This window comes from Sphaeramia orbicularis, chromosome 21 (assembly GCF_902148855.1).
Source record: "Sphaeramia orbicularis chromosome 21, fSphaOr1.1, whole genome shotgun sequence".
Lineage (NCBI taxonomy): Eukaryota > Metazoa > Chordata > Actinopteri > Kurtiformes > Apogonidae > Sphaeramia > Sphaeramia orbicularis.
In genome coordinates, this window is record NC_043977.1 from 25115185 (window position 1) to 25142453 (window position 27269).

The 27269-nt window shown below is 40.2% G+C and overlaps 1 protein-coding gene across 1 annotated transcript in view; it reads left to right on the forward strand.

The window, feature by feature from the left end:
• anos1 (anosmin 1) overlaps window positions 1-26772 on the forward strand; it is a 46072-nt gene extending 19300 nt beyond the window's left edge. Inside the window, exons 3-14 of the mRNA XM_030125285.1 lie at window positions 2818-2880; window positions 3205-3427; window positions 8504-8688; window positions 9056-9185; window positions 12549-12754; window positions 14994-15138; window positions 17117-17263; window positions 20732-20820; window positions 21894-22065; window positions 22564-22778; window positions 23881-24022; window positions 25574-26772. Coding sequence (XP_029981145.1) covers window positions 2818-2880; window positions 3205-3427; window positions 8504-8688; window positions 9056-9185; window positions 12549-12754; window positions 14994-15138; window positions 17117-17263; window positions 20732-20820; window positions 21894-22065; window positions 22564-22778; window positions 23881-24022; window positions 25574-25632 — 1776 coding nt within the window. The 3' untranslated portion in view covers window positions 25633-26772. The remainder of the gene's footprint in view (window positions 1-2817; window positions 2881-3204; window positions 3428-8503; window positions 8689-9055; window positions 9186-12548; window positions 12755-14993; window positions 15139-17116; window positions 17264-20731; window positions 20821-21893; window positions 22066-22563; window positions 22779-23880; window positions 24023-25573) is intronic.
• Window positions 26773-27269: the final 497 nt, after the last annotated feature.

A 27269-nucleotide genomic window follows, 5' to 3' on the forward strand; every position in this document is an offset into this window, starting at 1 on the left:
ACTGCCCCAAGAAGTTTTTTGCATTAAGGCTCATGGCAAGTTCCATACGCCAATTTCACAAGAATCTGTTTTGGCTGCGTCTGCCGTGGTTTAGATTGAGCACCAAACTGTGTAAATAGGAATCAGACACTTGATTGATGAGAGCGCCTTTGTAATTATATACAACCGTCCTATTTGCTTTGGCAAGACATCTGTCGTCGGCCCTCCTCTTCTCTACTAAAATGTCAGATTGTGGGTGTGGCCAAGCAGAATGCTGACAGATTGTCAGTTTTCAGCACACCTGCAGGGAGATCACACTGTTACAACATTAATCCTTATGGTTTTAAAGAGTGCACTTCATAAAAAAATAAATAAATAAATGCTCGTTCAGCACAAGCAGTTATGTTGATAAAGAAAAAGGTTTAAATTTAAGTTCCTGTTTCCTTCTAATTGTCTAATGGGATACTTTCAGGGTTACAAAAAAGGGAGAAAAAACTGAGACTGGAAGGGTGAGACATCGCTGCACAGCCAGCATTCTGATCTATGTTGCAATCTGCTCCTCACTCAGTGTGTTGTGTTAATTCACGCTGTTTGGCATGCAAGCCCGAGCATCTCAAGGTAACGATGATTCTATTTTCACTTGTATAGTTGCGATTGTGGTGAACCAAAAACAGGTTCATTCTCAAGAAAAGCCAAAGGAATGCATTCAATCCATGCACACAAAATCATTCAATGAGTAAAATGAACTTGATCCCCAGGATTATGCATGTATGTTCAGTGATTTGTAGAAGGGATTTGGGGGCTTTAACATGTGCGTCTACTGGCAGAATGTCCTTTAGACGGTGCAGCACAAGTCATTGCCTCCACACCTCGCAGTTACAGCTCGGAGTTTGACTGAGGCTGGATGCTGAGGTTGCTGCTACTGCGCCGCAGGCACAACTCTCAGAGGACACAATCGAGACGAGAATTAACGATATAAGGTCAACATATTATTCACAGCGAATGGTGATGAAACTGCAGAGACTCTCCGGACAGTCAGATATAACTTGGACAGCGAATGTGCACATATGTCATCTTAACCCTCTGAGGTGTTACGGTGGTTTCACCTGAACAGCTCTGTCGAAACCACAGCAGTTTCTCTTGGAGCTCTCATCTGTCATAACCACAGGCTCTCGTTCTAAGGTGTCCAGTTTTCCCCTCTGGTGAATCATATTTTATATCGTCACAGGGCTGATATCTATATCCCTATGAGGTAATTAAGAAAATACCTTCCCTCTCAACCACCTCCACCCTGTCTGCACTGAAGAGACTGCCGTTTAACACTCGACACGCTGTCCACAGAGTAGAGGCTGAGAGCGCTGACGGAGAAGCTGAGTGTAATTGAGGACTGGCAGGCGTGTGCGCGGTTTGATTGCCGCATGCTCCTCCAGAAGCTAGGTTTATGTTTCATCCTGTGCCCGTCCACTGCACTCCATAAAAAGCAAATAAACTTTTCACTGGCAATAGCATAATAATGACGGAGCTGGCTAATGAGCGAATTAAAGAGTCATAAATAAAACTCTGGCCCCCTGACTGAGATGTGAATTTTTCTTACATCAACATTGTGTTTAATGCACTCGCAGTAGGCGTCCTCATTTACTTCTGTACAGCACTTTACGTAACATTACAGATTTTACTTTGAAAGGATTTGATTCAGTTTTTCTGGCCAGAGGCTGACCACAGAAACTCTGTTCTTCTGCTCGACTGATGGCAGCGCTCCAAAGCTACCTTATCATATCTCGCTCTTCTTCCCTTCCCGCTGAACAACATATTGGACTGTCTAGGATGAGGAATGTAGGAGAATGTGTTGAAAATTTACCGCTGCGACTTGTCTTCCTAGTGAAGCTGGTGCAGGAGTCTAAATTAAATAGAGCTGAATGAGTGACTTTGGCAGGTCCCTGGTTGGTGTGGTTTGGGCTGCTCCCAGTGCTGCACAGAAGCAGCCTGGCAGTGGTTTGACTGTTTGACTGAGCTTGCTCTTCTCTTTCACACCAGCTCTCGATGGCCAGCAACAGGAGCGCACAAGCCTTCAGTTTCTCTCATCCCTATCTGGACTCATTCCCTTTCTTGCGGCAGCATCTGCTTGATTCTCTTGGTCATACGTGGTCTTTAGTGTTATATTACATTCACTTTCATTGAATTTGATTTGTTGAGGTTGAGTTGCATTTAAGGCAAGGGGAGTTTGAGTAGATTGGTAAACTTTCATTTCAAGTTTTATCATCCTACAACGTTTGGTCGAAAAAGACATAAAGCTGCTTTCACACTAAGGCTTTGCTTTTATCCTGTTTCTATGCCAAACATTCAGTAAATGTGTTCCATGTGTTAAAAAAGGGAATCCCAAGAACATTAGACCGAGTGAATCTGTTCAGTGTGGTAAAGTGAGTTTAATGCAAACACCAGACTATATCAGGTCCAGACATGAACAGAAAGAGCAAGAGAAACTGCAGGAAGAGAATGAGGCATAGACAGCATGGAAGGCTAACGATGTTGAGGCGTAAACCTGTCAGGGCTCAAATAAAGCAAAATCTAAGCATCAGTAGATTTCCACAGACAGGTATAGGGTGTGTCTGTATGTGGACACCTCCTTTGGTCTGTGTTTGCTCGTGTTTGTATCCTTCAAGGTATATTGAGCATCCGTAACAAAACAAGGTATGCTCATTGTGAACATGCAAGGGAAGTGGCCGAGTGAGGTGTCTGTCAGGCAGCCAGTACTCGAGTGCAGAAAGCGCCATCTCCAAAGCAGCGGCTCTTTGATGTGGCTACCTCTTTGAAGAACTGACACCCTTCTCCTTTTCACAGTGCCTGGAGCCCTGCAAGGAATCCTGGGACCTGAAGGAAAACCAGTGCCAGGATTTATGCGAGGTATGTCACTACCACAAAATACCGTGCTTGCCTCAGATTCAAGTGTTTGAGCTTTTCATACTTAGAGGGAAAATTCAATAAGAGGAAAGTTTGAGGGGAATGTGAAGTAATGACACTCTGTGAAACTGAATCAAAGCAGTTTAATGTACTCACCACTCCAGTGAGTCATAAGCTCAAATGTAAACAGGACAATCCCTGTTAGCTCACAGAGCTGCCTGTTTGCAGCCAGGCAGGTTGGAAGTTAAAAGTGAACTGACATATATTTTCCCCCCTCTTTTCCTCCTGCTCCCTCCCTTCTTTCCTCCTTCCTCTCCTCCTCTTTAGCCCCTCTTTCCCAAGAAGCACTATGAGTGTCTTACGAGCTGTGAGTTCCTGAAGTCGGTGGAAGGAGTGAAGCAGGGTGACTGTCCTGCCCCGGAGAAGGCCAGTGGCTTTGCAGCAGCCTGCGTGGAGAGCTGTGAGGAGGATGGAGAATGCTCATCTGTCAAAAAGTGTTGCTCCAACGGCTGTGGCCACACTTGTCAGCTGCCTAAGAACCTCTACAAAGGTAAAACTAAACACTCAGAAACTTTATATTGCAGTGAAATGATTCCTCTACTATATAAGCTCTATTACGTCATATCATATGTTAATTCAGTTTGAGTACATTGTTACAGTAATGTACCTATTTAAATGTAAAGGTATAATATGTAACATCTGCATCATTATTACACTATGTCATATTTTTTTCTTTTTTTACTTACACCATATGCTTCCAAAAGTTTCCGCCAGTTAATGGGGTCATGACATGTTGTTACGTGCACCTATTTCATATGAATAAAATGAAATAACATGAATATATATGCCACTAAACATGATTTAGTTTATACATAATTTTATTTTATTGTTATTTAATAATAAGTATCAGGCATATTATAGTATATAGTATAGATATGATAAGATTATTACTGTTATTAATTGCATACAGGGTGGGGAAGCAAAATTTACAATATTTTGAGGCAGGGATTGAAAGACAGTGTGTATGACCAATTAGTTTATTGAAAGTCATGAGAATTTATTTGCCACAAGAAAATTTACGTAATAGAAAATGTTTTTATTCTATGTGTTCTCCTTCTTTCTCAATAACTGCCTTCACATGCTTCCTGAAACTTGCGCAAGTGTTCCTCAAATATTCGGGTGACAACTTCTCCCATTCTTCTTTAATAGTATCTTCCAGACTTTCTCGTAATAGTTTTGCTCATAGTCATTCTCTTCTTTACATTATAAACAGTCTTTATGGACACTCCAACTATTTTTGAAATCTCCTTTGGTGTGACGAGTGCATTCAGCAAATCACACACTCTTTGACATGTGCTTTCCTGATTACTCAAATGGGCAAAAGTTTCTGAAAAGATATGGATAATAGTGTTAGGTATGATTATGACATCAATATATGTTTGGTTTCAAAACAATTGACGTAGTGTCTGCTGAGAAAAAAACACTAAATGTTCATTGTAAATTTTGCTTCCCCACCCTGTAAGGAGAAGGGGTGGGAGTTTATATGTTATGCTTCTTCTCACTCCTTTTCAGATATGTATTATATGTCTTATGTTTAAGTGTTTTATTTATTTTCTTCTGTTTTGACATTCATATTTGAAATAAATACATCAATCACTTAATCAGTCAATATTACATTACCCCATCAGTACATATGATTTCTCCATCATGCTGCTTCCATAATCCCACACCACTCTATGACTACATCTTTTTTTTTTCTAATTAATGGACGGATCCCTATCAACAGACATTACGTACTGCGCATTAATTACAATTAGTAATCATTATGTATTAGGGCGGAACCGGAATATCTAGCAATTTGTTATGCAGATAAATGTCACATTTTCATGTTTAGAATATGAATATTAACTTTCCAAAGCTAGATAAATGGAATATCCTGTCACTCACACACACATTTTCAGCACGGGCGGTCAATGATCTTCCACTCACGGTGTTGTAGATTTGTTACACTGACATAAAGATAATCACTGTATAACCTGAAAATATAAAATATAAATATACATATATATAATTTGTTTTGTTGAATTAGATTTTTCTTTCCTTTTGTCAAAATTAAAAGTTGAATCTACAGGATGCAATCACTAATCAACAGAGATGGATCTAAAAAAAAAAACTGATTAAGAGACTAAAAAAAACCCTGAAAAGTTTGACTGTTACTCAAATTGTGCTTTATCAATAATTTAAGGCAGAAAGTTCTACAGCAAACCAGATGGACAGAGGAAAATATACAGTCTGTGAGAGCATGTGTGCTTGAGTTGCTTAATTGTGTGTGCACAGCTCATCTCTTTATTCACATTTTTTTTCTCTGTACTGTATTCAAGAAGGATCAGATTAGCATGGTTTGCAGCTGAATCACTGCTACTCTCTCTCTTTATCCTATTCAGAAAATGATGTTTCATATTTAGCAGAGTCTGAATGCACACCTCATGTATTTAATGTGATTAACTGTTGCCGTTTGCATAATTTTCATAAATAGTGTTGAACCAATTAATCTGTCTCTGACAAACATTAATTTGAAATCTCAACAACATAAATCACACTTCATCTTGCACAATTTTTTGACAACTTGCTTAGAACCATAAATCATTCATCCCTCTTTGTGTTGTACTTCACCCACACACTCCTCATGCTCTTTTGGGTGTTAATTGGAATATATATCCAGCCTTGAATTATGCTGGATAAGCTTCAGGCTTTCATAGACACAGATGTACCCAGGAATCTTTGCACCAGTAAAACAGTTTAATAGCGCTGCCCAAGGCGACCTGATGTTCTGAGGCTGCTGAGCTATTAAGTGAAAGAACCAAGAGCCTCTGAACTTGAAGATGGGAGCTGGAACGACATTATATACACCATCAGCACACAATTTTTGGCAGCCTGAAGCCATAACAGAGTTGAGGAGATGCTGAAGTGAGAGCAATGGAAGATTAGTCCAAATCAAGCCTTGAACCACAGCAGTGATACACTATAGCTGCTTTGAATCACGCTGCAGTAAACGTGCATGCACTTTACTGTACATACTGTACTTATCAGCGAAAGGCAAAAGCATGTGATTTTCTGAGCTTGTGCACACACAAAAAAAGGTAGGCTGGTACTTCTTTTTGATTTGGAAAAATCCTCAGGGACTTCACGGTGTGTGCCACGCTGAAAAGGTGAACAGCACGTTAATTGGCAAGGATGAAAGGAGGCATAACCTTGAATATTTCAATACAGTGACCCAGTCAATGAAAAACATTCACCTTGCTGTGAGACCTTCAAATCAAGCAGCTTTCCCACTGATTTAGTTCAAACACTGAGCTCATGACGGGTTGCCATCAGCACTAGATTTACACAGAATTACACTGAAGCCTTTTAGTGAAAGTCTGGATGGAATTCCTGTCCTGGTCGTCAGTGTTAAAGGTCTAATTAGTTGCTCATGGTTTGAAGAGTGTAATTGTTTCTATGTGTGCACAAGTGTGTATGCAGTCTTTGCCATGATGATCCATGATGCTGGAAGCCATTAGCAAACACAAGCCTGGCGAAATGGAGCGTTTCCCCCACTGAGATCACTCTCAGATGTGTGTGCGTTTGTGTGTGCTCAGGTTAGTGTCGCTAGCTGATGTGCATGTCCCTGGCAGAAGAGGGTGAGGGGAAAAAAACTTCAGGCACTCTGTCTTCTGAGCAGAGACAGTGGACCCCCACTGGGCTTTTGATGTATAACAAAGCTTCATCTACTTAATGGAGCCTGGTGCTATATGTGCACAGAAATTAGGGGGGTTATTTATATCTTAGTTTTTACATCTGTCATTTTAAAAAATATTTTCCTCCAAGGTCTAATTTTTTGCATTCCCTTCGAAGATAGAGCACCACATGTGATGGCAACCCATCATGTTATTTGTTTTTTTTTTCTGATCAGAAGCAGAGCAGAGTGAGAAGAAGGTAAACCAGATGGGGGTGGGTGGGGGAAAAAAAAGGATGCACTGTATGTGAAAAATGTGGATGTCAGAACGAAATTAAATTAGTGTGGGTTATATTCGCACTGTCAGAACAAGTCAGTCAGTTAATCAGTCCGTCAGCCGTCCTCAGTTTACGGTAAGTTCTTGTGCTACAAGCAGTATTTGCAGTGTTTTCCTCTGCCCCTGTAATTAGAGCAGTCATTATGACAGTATGTGCGTGAGTATTGAGAATTATATTTCTAGTGTGTAATTGTTGGCATTATTGAGACGATGAATAGATGCTGTACTTTTGATCGAGTTTCAGCGGCAGTTACATCATACTTTGGAGAGCATGGAGTAAGCGTGTGGCCATTGAAAAATGAACGCTGTATGATTCTTGGACCAAATCTGACCCAAAAGTTATCTTTGGAAAGAGCATGCTGAGAAACAGTGTATTCGTTGTCCTCCCACATACTGCGGAAGAGGGAGTGTGTATGTTTGTATTTTTGTATTTGTGTGTGTGTGTCGTATGGTTTGTGCTTCGCAGGAGTACTTGTGTGACTTTGTGGGAAGATGAGCTAAGGCAGAGGGAGGAGAGGAATGTTGCGGTACCCTTGGTGTTCATCATTGTGCAGGAAATGTGACACGTTTACTTGCGCACACGCACACACACACTCTCTGCTGTGGAGCTGTGAAACCACAGCACAACGACCCCCAGCTGTTAGTATGCAGAAAGCTGTTATCTGCGGGACGAAACAAAGTACTGACTCCATATGCATGCGGCTCAAGGACCCTCCTCCATCTTCCACGATTTTTTATGCATCATCATTTTACATGCCCTGTATAAAGAATGAATAGAGATATTAGGAGATCAAACACTCTGCATACAAAACACAGTCTTGATTATGTTGTTTACAGACAAGCCTTGCCGGAGCCTTGAGCGTGCGTCAGTGCTGTTTATAAATGCGTAGCAGTGGTGGTCCGCTCTGCAGTGACAGAGGTCCGATGTAATGGTCTGAAGTGCTAGGTGATTTATTGAGAACTGTGGGATGTATTCAGCTTTCTCCTGTACTTCCAAACTTGCTTTTCCAATCTCCATCTCATTATCACTGTGCCCAACGCTCAATCAACAACTCACTACATCTCCACTGCAATAAATTCACATGAGAGAGTGACTCTGACTTGGCTAAGCATTAGGCCCAGTCCTGCACTTAATAAATCTCTGAATTATTGCACATGGCCACATCCACTGAAAGGCTGAAAGTGAAGTGCAATGATGCAAAAGAATATTACGTATACAATATGAGACATGTTTGCACTTGTATGCTTTGTATCAAGAAAGGCTTCCATCCCACATACCGTGATGCTAATTCTGTGCATCACTGCTAAGAAGCACAGCTACTAAAACACATCTTTTGGCTGGGAAATATCACATCTGTCAGAGCAGAGAGATGGTGCTGTTGACCCACAGCATGTATTAAGTCTAATGCAGTGAGATCATGTCTCTTTCTCAAATCTGTATCTGTCCAACTCTGATGAAGTCATTTATCTGTACAACATAGAGTCACCATAGAGAGGAAAACAAGTGTAGCGTTGAAGTTCACTTACAGTGTTCCACATAGTGCTGATATTAGCTGTTGCTCTTGTACTTTTAGGAGTCCCGCTGAAGCCTCGGAAAGAGTTGGTATTTTTGGAGCAGCCATCTGGTCAGCTGGAGATCCGCTGGTCCTCCAAGTTCAACATCTCTGTGGAGCCTGTGCTATACGTGGTGCAGCGCCGCTGGAACTATGGCATCCATCCCAGTGAAGACGATGCCACTGAGTGGCAGACTGTGGCACAGGTAGGAACCTGCATAATATACATGCACACTACTGAGACAAACCGATAAGACAAAACCTGTTTGTTTTCATTTTATATCAAGTATTGTTGTGTGAGTGTTTCTTTTGATTAGACGTTTCACATTCGTGTTACTGTAACCTCTCAGCTTCACGTGTCCCAGCATGCCACATGCTACAGCTGTGAAAGTGCACTGCACTGCGCTGACAGATTGGTGCATACGGTTGCACATTCCTCACAGTCACAGTGTCTTTGAAAATTTGGCAAAGAGAAACACACAGATGACTGATGTGGCAGCAAACTCACATGGGGCTGTGACCCTGCATGAACCCTGACCCCTGTGGTTTGCTCTCCCCCCATCTGTCCCTCAGACTGCAGAGGAGCGCGTCCAACTGGCCGACATCAGAGCCAGCAGATGGTACCAGTTCAGAGTTGCTGCAGTCAATGTCCACGGGACCCGCGGCTTCACTGCGCCCAGCAAACACTTCCGCTCCTCCAGAGGTCTGTGTGTGTATTACATATGCATGTTGTGTGTGTTTGTGTGTGTGTGTGTGTGTGTGTGTGTGGCCTTGCTTTGTGTGCAAGTTCCTGTTTGACACCCACTACCCTCCATTTGCTACGGTTAAGTCGCTGAGACAGGTGCAGCCCTTTGGTTTTAAAACCTGATTAGACCTTTCATCTAACCACATAAATAATCAGAGAATTTAGCGTTTTCTGTTTCCATGTCAGCCAAGGCTTCTCAAATGAATTCCTTTCAAAAAATGATGTTGAAAAATATCTCTATGAAGGAATGACATTGAAACATGTGGTTCACCTCTAACACAATTGCCACCACACTGCAGCACTGAATGATGTTTTCGCTTTTCTTAGGTATGTGTACGTTTTTAAGATGACCATGACACTCTATTCACATATTTATCATTTATTTAAAAACATGGACTTTTTGCCTACACCTGAATTCTAAATAGGTTTTCTTTCCTTAATTTTTCCACAGATTTATGCAGTGAGCAAAATAAAATTTATATCGCTGTCAAGTAAAATTCATGTAATGAGAACTGACTGGGTGTACAGAACATTTCTTTTCTGTGTTGCAACTAGATCTTCATTTATGTCTTCAAAGGAGGGGTTTCCCCCTCTTTACAGTCACATAAAATGTAATATGTCTGAATTAGTCAGAATATTGCAGGTTTCAAGTGAATGCAAGTGTTGTCTTGCTTCCAGAGGGAGTGATGTAACCGAGGCACACTTCAGATCTTTGCCACAGATTAGTGAATGAGCTCTGGTGGCATTTTGTGTTTTATACTGTTGCTCTACACTTTCAATAGTAAATGGCACTAAATACCCATGTTGCACTGCAGATGGGATTTGTTAAAGCTGAAGCCAACTGTCCTAGAGATTGGATGTTTATGAATATAAAATTGTATTTGTTCGACGTGTGCGGACAGATCCACGTACCCACTGCTTCAGATGTTAAGGTGAAAGGTCCCTGGAAGCAGCTTTGCTCTGCCTGTCATGTTATGCAAAACTGAGTCAAACCACTCCAGATTTTTATCTGTTTAATACACACTGCAAATCAACACGTTTTAATGAACACACATTATTTATTCACGTAGACAGATAAAAGTGTTTACCAGCAGAACACTGGCAAAGGTCCCAGGTATTCTTTATGTACTGCCAAATGCTTAAATTCTGTGCCAAAGACAAAAGTATTAGTGTGTTCGTTGTGTGTGTGTGTGTGTGTGTGTGTGTGTGTTGACCTGTCCTGTCAATCCTCTGTCATACATTTGCTCCCCAGAGCGTTCTGATGGCTGTCTGACAGAACCAGACACCAGGTGGGAAAAGGATTCTGCTTCAGGGATGGAAACCAATACCCAATCAGGCCAATCAGTGCCAGAACGTTGATAGATTGATGAGAGCTGTCATATATTTGATGGGCTCCTGGTCATTCTGTCATGCCATTGTTATTTGTATAGTAGAGCTATATCATCTGATTGCAATTTTGCTCCACTATACTTTGTTAGGGCAATTTGTAAGAACCGACTGCTTATTTATCTTGTGCAGCCAGCATCAGCTGGTATGAAGAACTGATGTGTCCAATTGTGTTTTTGGACTGGATTAAATGTGTTTCAGGTGGGAGAGGGCAAGGGAGAGGAGCCAACTGGGCTGTGGCATGAATCATTTTCTCATTACGGGGCTATTCCCTCTGGTCTGGTGTCTGGCATGTGGCCCTGCCTCTCCTCCAACGCCAGGCTGACATCAGCAGCAGGCTGGGTCACAGCACATGCGTATAAGTTCAGACACAGCTTTACTCAAGACACACACACTTCAGTTAGAGTACGGGAATGCTGACTTTAGAGCCAAAGTGAGCAGCAGCATGTGTTTGTTAACCTCTGACCTGCGCTCTCTGTCCCACTGAACGCTGTCATAGATGTGACATGACACCTGTCATAACATCTCTCAGCAGATTGTCAGTATAGGGCTAATTACTTTACACAGTGTCACACTGCCCCTGCTACTTGACTGTATTGCAGCCCTTCAACCGTTGAAGGTACCTTGGCTTGGAATACATCCAAATAGGTCTGCATGATATGAGGAAAATATGAAATGTGCATCTCAGTGCATCACAAGCTCAACTTTCTTGCCTATTTTTCATCAATTAATCACATTTAGTTCAATTCAATTCAGTTAAATTCAACTTTTTACATAAAGTGCATTTCATGCACAAGGCAGAAGCGATGTATTTCACAACAGGCATACAACATAAAAAACAATCATTAAAAAAAGAGAGTGTAACTGCAAGTAAACAATCATATGTACACACACTTAAACTTGCACATGCACACATACCCACACAACCACACATGCACACACACAACTCAACAGAACGTTGTCAAAAAAAGGTACATTTAACCTGTTTTTTAAAATGGCTACTGATGTGGCAAGTCTAACTGTACCCGTCAGGGTGTTCCATTTTTGTGGGGCACATACACTAAACACTGCCCTCTCTTTCTTGGATCTGGTGTGAGGGACGAGTAAGTTGCCACTGCCTGTTGACCGAAGTGTTCTTGCTGGGGTGTAAGTGATGAGCATATCTGTGATGTACTGAGGTGCAAGGCCATGTAGTGCTTTGTAAACCAGGAGCAGGATTTTGAAATCGATTCTTGTTTTAACGGGTAACCAGTGCAGGGATTTAAGAACGGGTGTGATGTGTTGATATTTCTTGGTACCAGTGAGAATGCATGCAGCACTCAAATAAATCTGATCCCCTGTCACACCAGTCTGCAATATAAGCAGCTGCGTCTTTTCTCCAGTATCTGCATGACCCACCTCAGTACATAATCACTACAAAAACAACATAAATCCCTCTTCAGTGCATTGCAAGAAGAGGTGTGAATATTCGCAGCCTGATGATTATGGCCTCAGGATTTGATTTCAGCCTCTGCATTCCACTCTTCTAATTGTGGTTTTGATATGATTTGTAATAAATGAACAAACCAAGCTGACTGTCACAGCCAAATAGACTTCATTTAAAGTGAGGATAGCTGAAGGCTAGAGGGGGCTTCAACCAATCGGTCAGATTGTGTAAATGCATGAACTCACATGCAGAGTGTGAATGCATGGTGCTTTGTTCCTTGTATTTGTTTTGTTTGATGCAGCCTTTTGCGCTGTATGTACCATGCATGTTCACATTACAACCATAGTGTCATTTTTGTGTCACCACTACATGCAGCCTATTTATATTTGCCATGGTGTAACACTCATAAGATCCAGAGACTCTCCTTTTCTTCTCCTCTAAATCTGTACAGATGTTGTCAAATGTCTCATCACTGACAGTGTTGTTGCTTGTTGTTGCTATGCCTTCAGATCCATCTGCCCCTCCTAGACCAGCCAGTCTGCGTGTCTCCAACATAACGCTGGCTGAGGAAGGCCTGGTGACGGCTCGGCTCAACTGGACCCTGCCAGAGGAGCCCGATATCCCCATACATCACTACAAAGTGTTCTGGAGCTGGACTGTACCCACCAAGTCAATGGTGCCATCTAAGAAGAAAAGGAGAAAGACCGCTAATGGGGTAATGTTCTCACGCTGTCTTATCGATGTGTTCTTTCTCTGTCTCTTTCTCTTTCTCTCTGACTTTCTCTTTCTTTTCTGAGACTAAAGCATCACATCCAACACTGTTTCACCATCGTACCCTCTGGCTTTAACTGATATCCCTGCAGATTCCCAAAAGAAAAATAGACAAAATATGAAGTGGCAGTTGTATTTATAGTAAGGTTTTTGATCACTCAGTGATTTATAAAATGTGATATTCATTGGTGTAATTCCTAAACATTTTTGACAGGATCTATAAATGTACAGTTTTGACTGTTTTTATTCACTGTGAGGGGAAGTTAGTTGCGAAGTTATGATTTTAAATATCTAAGTTTGTAAAATATGTCAAATCAGATTTTTCAAATTTTTATTTTGGATCTCAGCTTTTGATTGTGTAATGCATCAAATCTGAAAGTGGAGTAGGGTTTTATTTTTGTATATAACTACTCGAATTACATAGATTTATACAGTAGGCATATATTATGTGAAGTTAAGAGTTGTGTAGCTAAATTGCTCTATTACTCATGTTTTCCTTTACGTAATGGATATATGTAGCGTAATAAAGACACCAAAAGAGAAATATCATGTTTCAAAGAATATACCATTGTTCTTATTGTTAATGCCCTTGTTACTTCTTAGAAGAACTTAGTTGGCATAGTGGAAAATTGTCAACTATTTGCACCAAGAGATTTCATGACCATTTGTCTGAGATGTCACACAGATAGATGAAAGCACCATTTTATAGTAAGGTTTTTGATCACTCAGTGATTTATAAAATGTGCTATTCATTGGTGTAATTCCTAAACATTTTTGACAGGATCTAGAAATGTATAGTTTTGACTGTTTTTATTCACTGTGAGGGGAAGTTAGTTGCGAAGTTATGATTTTAAACATCTAAGTTACTAAAATATGTCAAATAAGATTTTTCAGATTTTTATTTTGGATCTTGGCTTTTGATTGTGTAATGCATCAAATCTGAAAGTGGAGTAGGGTTTTATTTTAGTATATATCTACTCGAATTACATAGATTTATACAGTAGGCATATATTATGTAAAGTTAAGAGTTGTGTAGCTAAATTGCTCTATTACTCATATTTTCCCTTATGTAATGCATATATGTAGTGTAATACAGTCACCAAGAGAGAAATATCATGTTTCAAAGAAAATAGAAATTGTTCTTATTGTTAATGCCCTTGTTATTCCTTAGAAGAGCTTAGTTTGCATAGTGGAAAATTGTCAACTATTTGCACCGAGAGATTTCATGACCCTTTGTCTGAGATGTCACACAGATAGATGAAAGCACCATTTCTGATGAAGACAAAAGAATAATATAATTTTGTTACAAAAGCTTGAACAAACACAAATGGTTTCAAAGTCTGGCACAGCTTCAAGAGAACCCGACTGAGGGAAACATTTGATAGTATTACTGTTTTATTGCCTCTGCATAAAACATGCATAGTTACATGTGAAATACAGATTGGACTGTCACAGATTCAAGTCTGTAAGTACACATAAATTGAGTCATGTTGATAAATGGTGTGATTGATATTTGTACTTTGACTATAAATCATTGTCTCATATACTGAAAATGGGTAAACATTGCTGAAATATTATACAAAATGCATCCAGCGCTATCCGACCTAGCAAATACCTGTGGTTCAGTATCTGTGAAGAACATTTCATTAGAAGTCACCCGAGCAGAAAGACTGATTGTCTAGACAGTCCACACACATCTCTATAGGCTCTTCTTCTCCTGAATTAGTTTTTGAAATGCATAGCAGATGTGGCACAGAGGAGATAGAGGTGGGAGACACCAGACACCTATTGACACATGTACTACTGGTTTCCACTTTGGCACCTCAGGGCTTTGAAAGCAGCCTGCTGCTATAGGAATGTCAAAACATGCACGGTCAATAACAAGAACTCATCAAGCTCACGCTGATGGTGGAATGCTGCAAGTCAAACACAGTGAGGAAACCCTGGGAGGCTCTGATAACATTGCTCCCTCATAAGGCCCTGAAGGCTATCTCCTCGCCATGATACCTTCCTCAGCTCCACATGTGTTCTTAATAAGCAGGGCTTTCCCACAAGCCTGGTTTGGCTGCGGCTGGGCTGAGATTTAACCATGACTGGGACGGTGACAAGGCTTTGAAAGGAGGCTCAAGTGACAGAGTGGTATCACGTCAGTGCCAACATCCAAGTGTTTTCTTCTGTCACAGGCTCAGACTTGGGTGGATCTAGAGGGACTGCAGGCAAACAGCACTTACACTGTGGAGTTGCAGGCTGTCACTTACTGGGGACAAGTGCGTCTGAAGAGCCCCAAGGCCTCTCTCCAGTTCAGCACCGCCCAAAATAATGAGTCAGGTAAGATGGGTGCTAATACTTTAACCTGTCACTGTTGTGGATAATGAAGAATTGGACTAGTTCAGATTATCATTTAAGGTCGGTGCTGTGTCTTTAACCACTCTGTTATGTTTCTGCGTTATGTTTATGGTTGGGTTAAGGCAGTGTTTTTCATCCTTGGGGTCACCTGGAATTCAAATGGGGTCACCTGAAATTTCTAGTAATTGATAAAAAAAATATTACTAATAAAATATAATTTTTAATGATTCAATATATATTTGATTATAATTAAAACACCACACACTTGTCCTAATAAAAATCAAGTTGAAATAAAATGCAGGATATAATATCTGAGAGGTCATATCTTGATTGACCCAATCATGTGACCGTTACGTGACACGGTCATGTGAGCGTTAGTACACTTCAGCACAGTCGCAGTCAGAAAACCAGACCAAACAGAGAATGGAAAGATTTCTTCGCCCGCCTGGCCCGCTAAGAAACTGAGAAGCAGGCACCAAAAAAGTGCATTATATACAACCTAAATGTCGTCTAAAATTAACGTTTATTTGCAACATAGTATAGCAAACTATTACATGATCAGAAACAAATTATTTTAGCAAAAAAAAAAAAAAAAGTTTGCGTTTTGAATGTCTGGGGTCGCCAGAAACTTGTGATGTTAAAATGGGGTCATGAGCCAAAAAAGGTTGGGAACCACTGGGTTAAGGCCTACGTATCATCTACTGATAGGAGTCTCTCAATTAAAACACTTAAATAATTGTAGGAGTAGATCAGGTACACAGGTATATATAGGTTAATTCTCCTGTCAGTGCCCTTGACCACAGTACTGATGAAGATCTGAAGTTGGTCCCGGAGCACCGTCAGTGGCAGGTCACTGCTCCTAATGTGCTAATGCTTATCACTATTGCTAATGTTAGGTCATATGTGTATTAGGGTGGATAAAATGAGACAGAATTTCTTGATGAGGATAATAAAGTGAGTTAACCTTTAATCTTAACCTCTGTCATACATGACTCAGGCAGAACTCATATTTGTAGAAAAGATAAAATATTATTAACATAGAGTAAACTTGTATTCATGTTGTGTTTGGTGATGTGTATTCACATTATATCCAGTCATTCTAATGAAATAGACTTAAAATGATAACGTCAGATGTTAGTATGATGACATTGATGGACAGCAAATGAAACAGGCCATTACATTGGCTAAATTTTAACCTTGCTGGAAGTATTTCATATAATTAGAGAACTATATAGCAATGGTCTTGGGTTTTTCTGTTTTTTTAAAGATATTTTAGTGTCAAAATATTACATTTTAGAGCTTTTATAGCTGAAGTATGTTGTTTATTTCAGTTTTGTACATTTCAAAAGCACCATAGTGTTGTTTAAGATTCCACTCAGACACTTAACAGAGCAGGGTTCATACGTTCATGCAGCATCTGAAGTGACTGGACACTGAATTCAAGACTCACATAATTAAAATCAAACAAAACTATGCAGTTTTGTAATGGCAGATGCACACAGGATTGGCTGAATCAATCTAAAACAATCCAATTCTCTGTTTGTTTGATGGGTTGTTTCTTGAGTGTTGGATTTTTCCAAATTACTGAAAGTCTTCAGGCAAACAATCATCATGAGAATTGCACAAAAGGAGCAATGGCCAAGGTATGTTGACAGCACATCTGCATTTGTTCGAAGCTGCTGAGTGTTTAAGACGCACAGACCGAGCCTTAGTGCAGAGACTGTGTACATTTTCAGCATGTGTGGTTCCAGAGGGAATTGAACCTCTAACCTTGGTGGTGTTAGAGCCGTGTATACCCATCATGCTACACCACATTTATGCATAAAGAGCATGTTGTAACTGCTGTGATCTTACAGAGAAATAATTGTGTGTTCCTGTTACCATGCTGGAGAGTTTGCCATAACAGAGTCACCGTTGTGTCTTAGCTACAGCAGCAAACATTTCTCCTTTCTCTTCCCAGTAAAATCAGTGTTCAAGTCAAAGAAGGAGGAAATATCCCCTGTTGTTTCGACCTTGGCCAAACGCCCCTCTGGTCCTCTAGAGGTAGGCACGCCCTTCTACCAGGATGGTCAGCTACAGGTCCGTGTCTACTGGAAGAACCGAGGAGGTATGAACTCTATTGTGTTGATTTATAGCTTTTAGAATCTAATTAGCACCCCATTATGTCCATCGATCACTTTGACTCATGTGCATCATAGTAAAGTGTTCTGACTCACTCACAGTTGCTCAAACAATGGAATATTCCTTTTATAAATGAGGTATCAGATGGTGTAAATGAAACAATGTGTCTTTGTGAGAGCTGGAAATGTGATCGTGCAGGGCAAATTGGTGTAAACCTGCACATGGACTCGTAGAGTGGAGCCACTGTTTAGTAAAGAACAATAAACACACAGAGCCTGAGCCGTGGGATGGGATTTATTGACAGCTGTATTTAATAGATCCTCGCCCTTGCATTAGTGTCAAAGCAGTCCATTTTCTTTTACAAGACCTGATGTCATAGGGATCAGAAAGTTTCGTGGGTTGCAGCACCGCAAGGGGTTAAAGCCTATAGGAATGCCTATCCCAGCGGCGTCCATTCCCCAACCCTTCTGTTAATACCAGAGTGGAAATATGGAAACCTTGAAAGCCATGCTCTCAGGGTAACCTGTCAAGTCCCATTCACTGGTCTATGTTATGTTACTAATATATGTCATCGCCCAAGCCAAACTCCACATCTTAGAGTCAAGAATGCAAACCCTGGCTGAAGGAGAGGCCTGGTGAGACACCAACTGCTGAATCAGAGTGAGAGAGAGAGGGAGAGAAGATAGAGTTGGCCCAGAGCTGTTAGTGAGGTTCGCCTGGACACTGAGCTGAGTGATGCTGACGGGGATCAAGCATGGCTGGGGAATCTCAGTGTTGCAGAGCAGAGTTAATCCTGGTCCAGTTCCTTTTTGTGTCTGTTGTCTGTGGTGCGGGTGTGCAATGTGTGTGCCACTGCCTCTCATTAGTCTGAGGGATGACCCTGGCTTTGACTCGTACAACCTGAGGCTCACTACTGTAAATATACACACATACACATGGCCTGGGGAGATGGAGTCTCTGGACATCTGGTTTGTGTGACGGAGGAAAGGGACAGGTTAACTGAACCGTGATTAAACTCTCACTCATTGTCTCTGTGATCCAAAGCAGCCCGGCCTCTGGGTTCTCTCCAGCAGACCAAAGAGAACTTAACTGTACACCAGCTCAGATAATATATCACTGTCTGCCCAATAGCCAGACAATAGACAGCAGTCCAGCAGCGGCGGTACTTCTGAGCCTCGCTTCCAGTCATGATTTATCGAACACTGCTGAGTCTCTGTTCTTTACCTGATTTCCATGTCCTATTTCTTGTTTTACATACCACTTCCCCTCTCCATCAGACCCTGCTCAGCATATCTTGTTTATTTTTTCCCGATTTCCCGGTTCCCTGTAATTCCTCTCTTCTGCTTCCAAAGAGCTCAGGGGCTCCAAGTGCCAGATCTGTGTCTAAGCCTTCAAAGGACCCCTTTTATCTCCCCACTACAACCCAAGCCCCTGCCAAGGGGCGAACATAGCATAACTCAATTATTAATCAGAGAAATATTTCACATATCCAAGCGACATAGTCGTATGAATAATCTGGGAACGTAAGATGAGGGTGATGGGGAGATATACACTACTGATGAGATCATGAGCTACTGTACTGTACAAATGTTGCCAGAGTGAAACAGCTGAAATAAGTGCTGTGCCAGTGTGACCACTCCACTCCACTGATGAGAATGCAACTTTTGCGAGTTGAACCAAAAACTTGGGGTATTGAACTGAGCACTAAGTAAAGACAAGGGAGGATTTCAGACACAGGAATATCATAGTTGATAAGTTAATGCAAAAATAAAGTAGGAAGTGCTTTCAACTCTTTATTTTTTAGAGACAGATGAGTATCATGATCATCAGTTATGAAAATGGTGATATATCAGATCTTAGATATGGCGTTCTGTCATTTGTGAGATAAGAATCATTTAATCATTTCTGCCTTTCAGATTGTCTTTTGATACTAGATTCATTTTGACTGGTTGCATCGGTGAAATAAAACTTGCATTTATTCATTACTGCACAAGTAAGCAAGTTTTTAGGTTCAGTACATCCAGATCTTGGGGGATTTGTTTGCAGAAATTGAATATAATATTAATAATTAGGTTTTTAATGGTGCTTATTCAGTTGAAAATAAGAACTGTTGGTTTTTATGAACTTTAGGGAACCTTTAGGGAGTCCATGATGTTTCTACCACAACTGAGAATAAACTTGTTTTTGGCTGCCACTGTAGGGGAAGGTGTTGGTTGCGATCCTCAGCTTCATGAGAGATGCTGCTAAACATTACACAATAAACCTAAAAAAGCACTTATTTCATTCAGCATTCTTAATGACAGATTTAATCATTTATAACACAATGCCACATTAGTGTTTGGCTGTGAACAATCCAAACAAACATGACACAGACAGTCCCAGAGAACCCCAGAAAATCCCTAACAGAGCCAGAGATTCACGCTGTTGAAATAAATGAACAGAGCACGCACAAAGAAGATAATTTACTAATGCATGAGAAGACTGGTGGAGATGATTTGCAGATCTGTAGTAGGCCGATGAGTAGGAGCGTTGTGGTGAGTGCAGAACAGGCCAAATGAATGAACGCTTCCTCAGTTGTAAAACACTAATTGGGGTGAGTCAGAATGAAATTGTGAATGATTGGACAAAAAAGGCGCCTGTGACTAGATGTGACTCTGAGCCTGTCTGAACTAACAAAAGATCTATTTATTTATTTATTATTGGAGATGGGTAATAAATCTCTGTATGAGAGAATAGGAAGGGACAAATATTATGCATGCACATAATGGTCGACGTACGCGCATAATTCTTAATTGAAATGAATTGAGCTGCAATGAGTTAATCAGGTAATTATTTAGGTTCTAGTAACACAATAAAGGAAGCAAGCCAAGTTTATTTGTGTAGCACATTTCATGTACAGGACAATTCAAAGTGCTTTACATAAAACATGAAAGCAACACAGGAGAGGCATAAAAATACATTTAGGATGAGAGAAAGTAAAAAAAGATATTAAATACATTAAAAACATTAACATTACCATTAAAATCATCAGTGATAAAATGTGATTTTAAAGTACATTTAAAAGACATTATTTAAGAGTTTAAGAGAAAGCTGCAGTAAACAGTGTTTTCAGGCTGGATTTAAATGAGCTGACAGTTTGAGCAGACCTCAGGTATTCAGGAAGTTTGTTCCACAGGTAAGGAGCAGAAGAACTGAATGCTGCTTCATTTTGTTTGGTTCTGATTTTGGAACAGAACCAAAGAACACAAAGAACACTGAGCATACCCTTTGTGATGTATAATAAGCTCTCATTTTTAGTATTTGACTAACATCATCCCAACATCTGGTTAAGTATAGTTTGGTCATATGATTTCTATTTTTAATTGTGTGAATATGAACAAAACAAACAGCTTGTTTAAGTTATTCTGTTGTTTTATGACATTTCTTTGCCTGTCCCTCTATTCTCCTTTTTCAGATCCTACAGTGAGTCGCTACCATGTGCAGTGGATGCCAGAGTACTGCAGCCACAATGAGACTCGAGGACCAGAGAAATCTGTCACACAGGTTAGTCCCCAGAAGCCTTATGAACAATGACTGGATCAGCAGCCTGTGTTATGCAAAGCACGTGTCTAAGCCTTTGTTTAGAAAGGATAGCTGCTCTAAAGAACTTCACTAGTGTGAGCCCAGAGCCCTGGGCTTGTTGGGCAAATCGGTGGCTGTTGTTCTGAATATTATGAGTCAGTCGTGTGGTCAGGCATGTGGTGTGTTGGCCAGTAAAACACATTTACTTAAACAATGTTTCCCGGAATGAGGGATTGTTCACCTCCAACGGCCCCAGCCATGCTTCTGCATGGGGCTTGTTTTCGGGTGCATTTGAGTCTGAGTAGGAGTTGGAAGGGTCCGGGGGTGGGTGGGTTAACTGGTTGGGCTCAGGCTGATACAGGATGGCAGAGCCCTGGCAATCAACACATTCTTTGGGGAGCAGCACTCTGGTTGCTAGGAAATATACATTCATTTTCTATAGATCACTGGGAAGGATTCCAGGCTTGTGCTTTTATGTGAGCACAGCGCCTCATTCACTTTTAATCAAAGCTGTTTCATATCAGAGAATATACACACACCCTCTCTCAAGGGACTGCCTATTAATGTTGAATCTCTTTACTACAAATACAAGATTTAAATGCACGTGTCAGCTGTTTTTATTTTTTCCAAAAAGAAATGAGAAGAGGCTGTTTTTGTTAGGATCAATAGATGATTAAAGATTGAAATAAGTGTAAAGTGTTGGACTTTTGCTCAGAATCCATTAACATGGATTTAGGGGCCATTCTCTTTTCAAATTGCACATGAATCCACTTTGGTTTCCGCATGTTAATTAAGTTTCTCACTCTCTGCTGCTTTTTACATTTGGAAGCCATAAAGAATCATTTATATTGTAGTTTAAATAGGAGGATAGTGTTTTAAATCCTACCATGTGAGTGTTCAAAGTGGCCCTGTAATGTGGGGCATGTTCCTGAGGCCTGAGTGGGAATGTGATCTGCCATGGTGCTGTGTATTTAATTATCTCTGAAGCTCCATGGGACCTGACCTGGGTGACATGTCAAAGTCATCAGGACTGAATAATGTGTTTCTTGGCTCAGGAGAACTACATCAACCTCCCGGGCCTGCTGTTTTCCTGCAAGTACAAAGTCACTGTTCACATGCTGAAGTCCAAGAGACGCTCCAAGGACGAGAGCACAACCTTCCTCACCCCGTCCTGTGCTACCATCCGGAGCAAAACTCACAAACACATCCCATGCCCTGGGGAAGGAGGTTCGTACTCAGCTCTTTGACCCGTCAAGGGAGTTAAAAATTGATCTGCGGATACAGAGATTATATACAAGGATGAGCAACACAGAGTAACTTATGATCCAATCCATCACAGTGTCTGTGTGAGGAAAAAAATACCCTGAAAATAGAAAAGCATTTGTGCAGTTATTCATTGTAATGTGGAGTTACATTTCAAATGTATAGAGTTTAGTGTTCCTTTAATACAGACATACACAAAGTCCATGCCTGTCATTAGGTCATGATGTTGTGATTGTGATGTGACATATTGACTGACAAATGTGTTAGAGCACTTGCCTGTTCAGTACAAATATTAACATTTTGCACCTCTATATAGATCACAAGAGTAGGTAATGAACTACATTCTAGTACTGATATTATGTCCCTTTAATTTCTACAAAGTAGCCTATTATAATCATGATGATGTGCAAAATCTGAAGGCTGTCAATATTAATGCATCTATGACTCCTTTTCTTCTAACAGGGCAACCAAAGGTTTTGGCCAAGCCAGAGAACCTGACGGCTTCCTTCTCCATCAATGAAGGAAACATCACTGGTAACTTCCTGTGGCGTGTGTCCAGGATGGCGCCCAATCAGCGAATCACAGGCTTCCAGGTCACCTGGGCTGAGATCACCACCGAGAGCCGGCAAAACAGTCTGCCAAACAGCATCATCTCCCAGTCCCAGATCCTGCCTCCAGTAAGACTTGATGACTTTGGTCTGATCTCAATTCCTTCACTTGGCCTTTAACCTCCTTTTTGCACATTCCTGTGTACGGTACCATTCCTTGTTTCCTTTGGGATTATGTGGTAGTGGTCCTCTAGGAATCCTAATGGCCCTGCAAATGGAGAATTTTCTGATGCAGGTTCCAAATGAAACAGAATGGTGGTAGAAGATTCTCAGAAACCTTTATGAATTGAAACAGTTTATTTGTATACAAATAATGATGCAAAAAATTTGAGAATATCTGTATTTGCTGTAGTTGCCCAGAGAGCTGAAATTGACAGTGACAGGAATTTGAGAAAAAAAAAAAAAAATCGCTATTTACAGTGTCAATTTAACTTTGCGCAAACAGCAATCTGTGAGTGACAGTACAGTCATTTTCATGACACATGAAAAATAAAAGTCATAATACAATATTAGATTGGAAACACTTTTTCCTTTTTACCAATTTATAGCTGTAAGAAAAATGTGTTTATGTCTTTCCTCAAACTGGCCAGGATATTGTCTTATACATCAAGTATTAGGGTTTTATCTAGAGCATTTCTTTTCACACTGTCTGTCAAAGGTGAGGGTGATTTTGGGATAACACTGTTGTGGTCTCTTTGCATGAATCTTGCGATAAGCGTTGCTGTGTAGACAGTCTCACGGAGAGATCTGAGGAAGTGTTGCGTCCTGCTGAAAGTTCTCCTCCTCTACTTTTTCATCTGCCTTTACGTCTTCCTCTTTCATCCTGCGTGAGAGCTCTGAAAAAGCTGCTCTTTGACATAATCTGCTCCATCAACAACACGTTCCGCCTATCTGCACCTCCCAGCCTCTGGAGCTTGTCTATAAATAAAACCACCCACTGCACACTTTATCAAGCTGGCAGCAAAAAAAGAGAGAGAGAGAGAGACGACAAGCCTTATGAAAACAAAGTCTTTGTTTTTGTCTGCGGTTTGTGCAAAGACAGCTACGTAGCTGACACTCCCCTGGTTTACAACCCTTTCAGATTCAAGACCTGTCAAATCAAAGACATGTTCTGTGAAATTTCATCTGATTGCATGTCCTCTACTTTCTGTTTTTTTCTTTCACTTGACAGGATCATAACTTGCTCGTGGTGTCCAACCTGCGGCCATCCACTTACTATAGACTGGAGGTGCAGGTCATAACAACTGGAGGGGAGGGTCCCGCCACTGTTAAGACCTTCCAGACCCCCAACATATTACCAGTTGTTCAACATCGTAAGTACCAATTCGCCGTCAGCTCCTGCTAATATAAACAGCTCTTGGAATATATGATACACCATAATTATCTCAGTAATATGATTATATGTTACATTTCATTATTACATCTTCTACATTTACTTTTGGTCCTATCTTTGTTGTTATATCATATTTAGTAATTTGACGTCTTTGTACCTTTTTATCTGTTTTGGCATTTGGCTGTTATGTGTCTGGTCAGTGCTATCAGCCTACTATAGATACTTCCATTATCTCTATGAAATATGCCTCTCCTCTGCCGCTTCACTTTATGAGAGGCAGCATCATTATTCCAGAAAAGAAGCACAGTGTTTAGCTCAGCAAAAGCCAGGTTGTGAAAGCATTTAATGACCTATATAACAGGTTAACCACTGCAGTGTATCAGCAAGTACTAAGACAAACAAACCCTGCATGAAAAACACTGTTACTATTAACCAATAAAGGAGACATAGCCTTAAGAAAGACCCTATCTTAAGTGATTTATCACTGTTTGTTGTAATATTATCCTCTTTATTTTGCGTTACTTCAGCATATTTTTCTATATTTAACCCTTTCATGCATGAATTATGAGAACCTTAATCAAGATTTTTTTTTTCCCTGAGTGTTTTTATTCCTCTTTAGGCATTAGAAAAAAACAATGCGATTGAAAAAATATTTATGAAACTATTTGTCATGGAGTTGCAAAAATGTCCCCTAAGCTGGACACCATGCGTTTAATTTTTGAAGCAAAGACATGTATTTACTGATATACTATGTGAAAACAATGAAATAAAAACATTTTAATGCTGCTAATCTGATGTTTTCTCACGTTTGAACACACTCTAATACTAGTTATTTCTCACTTCATAATCTGCAAAAAAACAAAAAAACACATTGTTGTTAATTACAGTCTAATAACAATACCAAGCCATGGATTTACATTCAAACATGTTAGATCAGGTTTATCAAGAACAACAAAGTTACAGTAATGTTATCAATTGCAGTGTATGGGATGGTGCATAGGTGTCCAATGTGTTGGCTGATATGGAACTAAAACAACAAAATCCATGAATATACAAGAGAACAGCTGTAGAATAACTGTCCACTGTAGTGACCAGTATGCATGAAAGGGTTAATTTACTGATCATGTAAATGTGCATAAAACCTCAGATTAAAGTTGAGGGATATTTTATCAGAAACAGAGAAAACCGAAGAAAAAGGGACTTTTTAGACAAAATCTCAAATTTAGACAAAAAATGAACTGAACATAAACCGAGTGTGTCCATCCACTGTCATTGATCCAACTCCATGGGTTTTACTGGTGAATCAATGTTATAGAAGATGAAGAGGTTTCCACGGTAACTACGGAGCATTTGATGACCATGAAAAGATGACAAACTGCATTTTACACCAATTATTTACATGTATTGATCAGATTAGTGGATCAACAGTTATTAAACAGTTCAGATCAGTGGATGGTTTTGGTCACCGGTGGATCTTTATGGGTTAAGATCATTTTTATCTGATTCATCTCCAATTTTGTGTTTTTTCTAGGACCTCGACTCCGGCAGCACCACTCTCATCACCAAAAGCCGTCAGTAGAGAGACACTGAGTTTTACGTTGAGAAAAAAAATCCCTATAGTGAGAAGTACCAGCTTGGTCCGGCTTGTCAGGGAAGGAATGTATGGAACCAAACGGAAACACAGCACACCAGACCATGAACTGACCCCCCCCGCTCGTGAAAAATGGGTCCTCCTCCTCCTCCTCCTCCTCCAGGCTCCACGACACATCAGCTATTCCCTCTTAACCTCTCTTCTGACTGATGTCACTGGAACAGTTGGTCTGTACAGTTATAGTAGTATTTATACTGAAAAGTCTCGTACTCTGCTTAGGTTAGTCCACAGCTCTGCAAACCTTTCCCAAACACATCAAGCAGAAATATAAATTCCAGGCAAAAATATGATCTGCAAACCTTTCGCGGTGTTGTCATTGAGCAGTCACTATAGGCAGCAGAAGGAACGTCCAACAAGTTTGACTGATTTACGATTATGGTTACTGTTATCTTTATTGCAGACGAGTGATCATGTTGATGGAAAATGCCGTAGAACTGTAAAACAATTGTTAATTTACAGAAAAGTAAAGATTCTTCTATTTATTTTGTGTTACCCGTTAAAAAGGCGCTTCAGCATACAGTCAGTACTGATGGATAATGTAACTAAATTCATTGTTGTCTAACCCAGAATATTTCACATAGTATGTTGCATGTAGTACATTTGATTTTCGACTGTAAATGAATTACTTGCTTCAAATTGAAAGCTTGTAATGGTTTTGCATGACAACCATTAGCGTTCTGTTGGCATGAAATAATGTCTGTGTTACCTCTTTTCAATATGTTAGCAATATTTCATTAACAGATTAACAAAGAATTATATTGGGAGTAATATGTAATGTTTATTAATGAAATTATAACTTGTGTGGAAATGATGAATTGTACATGTTCTTGGCTGTAGAAATATTTGTCGTGGCACAGTCAGTGAATGTCTATATTTATTTATGTGTGTATTACAGTTTGGTTTGGATGTGTGTGAATGTGTATGTTTTGTGTGTTTTAGTCTCAAATTTTTGAACCGGCAAAAAATCTTGTAAAGACATTTTGTAAAAATGGAATTGTAAATACAGTCTTATGTTACATGTTATTTTTCCATGGTAGAAACTGTACAAACTGCTAAGTAATAAAATAATCCTTAACTAGTTCCTTTTGCTGTTTGTTTAGTTGGAGCTGCTGTGAGCAGTAAATATACATGCTTCTCCCAGGGCTGGACTATTTGGCAGTTGCTTTTGCTTATTTTGGCTGTAAAAGCCCATCATGGCAGACTCTGTGTACAGCATATTCACTGATCGGTCCAGGAGTCTGAGACATGCGCTCTGGAAGTCCAAATAAACAGGTCATCTAGCTCAACAGCCACAGCAAATTCACCATCGCTGAGGTCCGGGACCCCTCAGTATAAAGCTCTGCTTTTCAAAGCATTAGATCCCTGCAGCTCAGCAGCTTTTCACCCTCATAAAGTGAAAAGTAGAAATGTTTAAAGAAAATAAGGCACTGTGACTGTTAGGCCTGGAAGTGTAAACTGATGACTTATGCGTCATAATCTCATGATATTTGTCTGTTTTGTGCAAAGAGGCCTACTTGTGTTAATGTTGCCTTTAAAGTTCATTTATGTATTTACCCTTTAGATACATGATAAGTTA